This window comes from Larimichthys crocea, chromosome XII, assembly GCF_000972845.2.
Source record: "Larimichthys crocea isolate SSNF chromosome XII, L_crocea_2.0, whole genome shotgun sequence".
Taxonomy (NCBI): domain Eukaryota; kingdom Metazoa; phylum Chordata; class Actinopteri; family Sciaenidae; genus Larimichthys; species Larimichthys crocea.
This window is the reverse complement of record NC_040022.1, coordinates 20,232,276-20,236,979: the sequence shown is the minus strand read 5'-3', so window position 1 is coordinate 20,236,979 and position 4,704 is coordinate 20,232,276. Positions and strand designations below refer to the sequence as shown.

The window sequence follows — 4,704 nt, the reverse complement described above, 5'->3', positions numbered from 1 at the left end:
GACCTGATATTCAATAGTCCACATTTAATTCTCTTATTTTATCTTTAAATAATGTAGGTGGACGGGGGACAGACACAGTCTCTATACTAAAGGACTGGGTGGGCAGCTGCTCTAATGGAGGCACAAAGAAGCGTATAAGACTGCAGCTCTTCTTCCTGGTCTCAACTCTGGGTTGTCGACATGGTTTTGGTCGACTAATAAACTTGGCCATATTTTTAGATTTGAGAGCTGCTCCATCCAAAGTGGGATGGATGCAATCTCTCTGAATCAGACCAGGTTTTCTCTAGAAAGGTGTCCAATTATCTATGAAGCCCACATAGTTTGCTGGACACCACCTCGACAGCCAGCGGTGGAATGACAACATGCGGTGTGTGTGACAACACACACACCCATGCCACATTAATTTTAGTGACCTCCGATTGGCGTAACTAGGTGTCATTACTGCCAACGTGAATAACAATCTTACTGTATTTATTCTTATCCTAAATTAGCAGTTTCAAATTTGATTAAATGCCGCCCGCTCTGGCCTCTGGGATGCATTTAACTATGGCCCCGGTGTCGCTAACTTCACGTAAACTTCTCAGCAGGTGTGTCACTGAGTGGGGAAAATTTGTTTGAAACGTGGTTTGTGGTTGGTGGTGTATCGTGGGATTCAGCTTGGGGCTTTGCTTCCTTTGGACAGTCACCCAGCCTCCTGGCAGCCCCTAATCAGCTGTGCATGGCTAGCTGAAGCTACCTTAGGTGGCTACAGAGGACTTGCTAACTGGGGACTTGCTTGGTCAGACTTTGGGATGATCCCACCCATGTATGAGAACATTGTTGGAGTCTCTTTTCATCATTCAGTTTAAGAACTAATTACATGTGAAGTATTTCAATGGCTGGCTCCTGGTGATATTGCTGAATTGCTGATATTAGGATAAACTACATGAGTGTCTCAACGGTTAGCCTAGACATTGTTTATCTCATGGGCCCTGTTGTAAACCTGTAAGGTAGACATGCACCACATCAGCAGTTGATTTGCCCCACGTTCACTCTCCAAATTGTGGCCATACTTTGCAATTCTGCATGTGAATGTAAGAGATTAGGATGTGTAGAGCAGAAAAGGATCTGAAAAGTTGCAATGTTGAATAGTTAAAATTTAATTTGTTCTTGCATGACAAAAAATCTACAAGTTTACAAATTCAACATTTTTTTCTGTGAATCTACCTTCATTGACAGATGAAGCTAATTCTACAAATATAACTTCCTTTCTAAAGGTGCTCGGGGATCCTTCTACAAAAACATCATAAATAACATGGATGCATATACTGTCTGTTACAGCAGGGTGCACATATCAGGCAGTCACACTGCTGTATGACCATTCACACTGTAGTAACACTTCCATTTAAAACAATGTAACTTTCCTTTGCATGCAGCATATAATGTAGCATCTGCTCTAACACTGTCTCAGTCTTCCTGTTTGAATTTACAATAGCAGGTAAACTAAGTGCACTACAAACAAAATAGTGAAAGCAGACTGCTGTCTGCATGTCTCTGCCCTGTTAGTCTAGTGCTCCATGTTTATATCATTCTATTCCATCTTTCCTCCCTTCTGGTATCTGATCCAATTCCTCCTCTGAATCTTCCTCTTCTTCCAGTGTGCAGCCCCTCATTTGGCCCCAGAGTGGAGCCAGTCTCCCCTCTGATGTCACACCCATTGGCTGAATGATCTGGTCTCTAAATGAGAGAGGGGAAGGTAGAGTAGTATCTATCTTTTTGATACTCCATAGAGTATTTGTCCGACATTATGGGCAATACCACCCTTAAACACTCACCGTGATAATCTGTTGATCATGCTGACTAGGCAACGGGCCTCCTCCTCCTTCTCTTCCTCTGTCATACCCTCCATTGGATCAGGCTGCTCTGCTTCCACCCGGCCAGTCACCAGGTTAATCCTGGCTTTGGCCTGCTGATACTCCTCTGTGTCTGAGTCAGAGTCACTGGAGTACCGGGAGGCATACTGGCTGTCGCCAGAATTTCTTCTGCCATTCAACAGTCCCCGAGCTGCTAGGAGCCCGGCAGCATTGCCATAACCCGTATATTTGACAAAGCGGCTGACTGAAAAGACACAAGATGCAAACTTTACTGCTCTACACTTTACTTATGAAGTTGCTGAAAATAGTTCATTTTTTCTTTTGGTGCATATTTCTAAAAGCATAGGTTTCATAGGTGCAGAGATGGGAAGTAACGAAGTACAAATACTTCATTACTGTACTTAAGTAGAATTTTCGGGTATCTATACTTTACTTCATTATTTATTTTTCTGCCAACTTTTGACTTTTACTTCTTACATTTTAGCATAAGTATCCATACTTTCTACTCCCTACATTTTCTTTTATTTTTTTTTGCGCATATGCGAAAGCTGCGCGCTGCCTGTTACGCTCCTCCAGCCTTTGAGGTCGCTTTTTGACCTTTTTCCTCTTTTGTTCGTTTTTGTTTTCTTCGCTGTGGCTCTGTGGAGTCCTGTCCTCTCTGGCAGGGTTGTTTTTAGAGCTTTTTTGTGCTTTTCTTGTGTTTTTTCTTCGTGTTGTTTTTTAAAATGCCGCTTCCACCTGGACACACTGCCTTTGTTTACTCCGGGGAATAGCTGATTGCGCTAATGCCGGCCGGCATAGCAGCAAGACCAGCCTATATACCAGCTGAACTCTGAACCTGTCACATCACAACCAAAGAACAGCTCTGTTGCCCGGATGTCGACCTGTTGACCTGCTAGCCATTGACTCCGTCCATACTATCTGCTGAGAGAGATCCCGCATGTCAGCATCGTTGTCCTGTCCATCCCTCTGCAAACCAACATTAATTTTTATTTATTTATTTATTTTTATATATATATATATATAATGGCATGCCATGCCATTCAGGAAATTAAACCTTTGAATATATTGAATGAGACCTTGAATATATTGAATGAAACTCTGAATATATTGAATGAAACTCTGAATATATTGAATGAAACTTTGAATATATTGAATGAAGTCTGAATATATTGAATGAAACCTTGAATATATTGAATGAAACTCTGAATATATTGAATGAAACTTTGAATATATTGAATGAAGTCTGAATATATTGAATGAAACCTTGAATATATTGAATGAAACTTCACTGACGTCAGACTTTGCGGCAGTGCCTGCAGCCACCTTGTGTAACAGTCTGTAAAAGCGAAAGACAATGAGTCAGGCTGCCCGCAATCTAGTTGCAGCGATATTAAGCAATGAGGCCATGATAAATGCACTAAACCTGTTAAAAATGACTGTTTGAGGTGTGCTTTTTGAATACAGACCCCCAGCAACAGCCCACTCGTCACTCTCAAAATTTCTTTTCTAGTACTGAATTGCTGAGCAGTGTCCGTAAATAATGCATGGGGACGACGGGGCCAGAGTCACGCACACTCAAAATTTCTTTAGAAATTTTTCTAGTTATTAAACTTTTCTTACGCCCTTTTTTGGTTCGCTACTCCTCCCAGATTTTTGTCGCACATACACAAAACGGGTATCGAAACGACCGGCTCGGCCGGGACATGTGTGCTATGTCTTTTCTAAGGTTTCGGCACAACGGTTTTGCCAAAAATCCAGAAAAACGAGCCAAAAAATGAATGGGTGTGTATTGCGGAAACTTTCCAGACTAGAGTGGTGATGTCATCGCTAGAGTGGAGAGGGGAGAGACAATCAGTGAAAAATAAAACGGTTTCACTACCGTGGCTCAAATGCCCACTACAGACAGATTATCTACATAGAAACGTAGAAAATTTGTTGATAATCACATTCGCTGCCAAGCTGCTGTCTGCATATGTTTTGGCTCCTACGGCTATGATCGACTACTCCCCCAACACCTCATATACTCCCATTTTAAAAAAGGAGGAATTTCTGGAGAAGGCAGCAGAAAGTAATGTTTCTCTCTCTTGCTCCTGAGGGCACATTTCTTCATTATCAACACAAACGAATATGTAAACGATCAGGGAGGCCGCGTGCCCCCAGTTATGTCGGTTCAATGATTGGAATTACGGTTTTGGTCAAATCCTTCCTGTTTGAGAGGAGTTCTCAGCATTTTCTCTCAGTCTCTACGTGACCTTCTAACAGGTGCAGTAACTCCTCCTGATTAATGGTTCTGGTTGCTTGGCACCTCAGCCTCGTGAAGGAGGGAGGGGGGAGGGCCACAGAACCGAGCGGCGGCCATTTTAGTAGTTCTTGGCACTTAATTTGAACCTGTCTGTGTAAAATGGCAGACAGAGACAACAGACCGTTGGCGCAAGCTGTAAAGACATGCTATTGCAAACATGCGACCAATGCTAAAATTGTGCTAATTAACATTAGCCACTAGGATTAAATACATGTTGATTTTAACATGCTAATGCTAACACGCTTAATGTTAACTGTACTGCTAACATGCTAATGCTAATGCTAGCGCATCAACGTTAACCTGCTAAGTTAACATGCTAATGCTAACATGCTAATGTTAATTGCTAGCATGTAAGCGCTAGCTGCTCCTGTGTCTAATAAACATGTTAAAAATGACGTTTGAGGTGGCTTTTTGTACAGACCCCCAGCAACAGGCCCACTCGTCACTCTCCAATTTCTTTTCTGTACTGAATTTGCTGGCAGTGTCGTAATAATGCATGGGGACGACGGGGCCAGAGTCACGGCACCTCAAAATTTCTTTAGAAAT

General features: G+C 42.3%; 1 protein-coding gene across 1 annotated transcript in view; it reads right to left on the bottom strand.

Moving 5' to 3' along the window:
- Positions 1-1,778: 1,778 nt before the first annotated feature.
- The window catches only part of si:ch211-195b15.7 (synembryn-A), a 32,766-nt gene continuing 29,840 nt past the window's right edge, over positions 1,779-4,704 (bottom strand). The window contains exon 14 of the mRNA XM_027285015.1: positions 1,779-2,097. Within this exon, the coding sequence (XP_027140816.1) occupies positions 1,811-2,097 (287 nt within the window). The 3' untranslated portion in view covers positions 1,779-1,810. The remainder of the gene's footprint in view (positions 2,098-4,704) is intronic.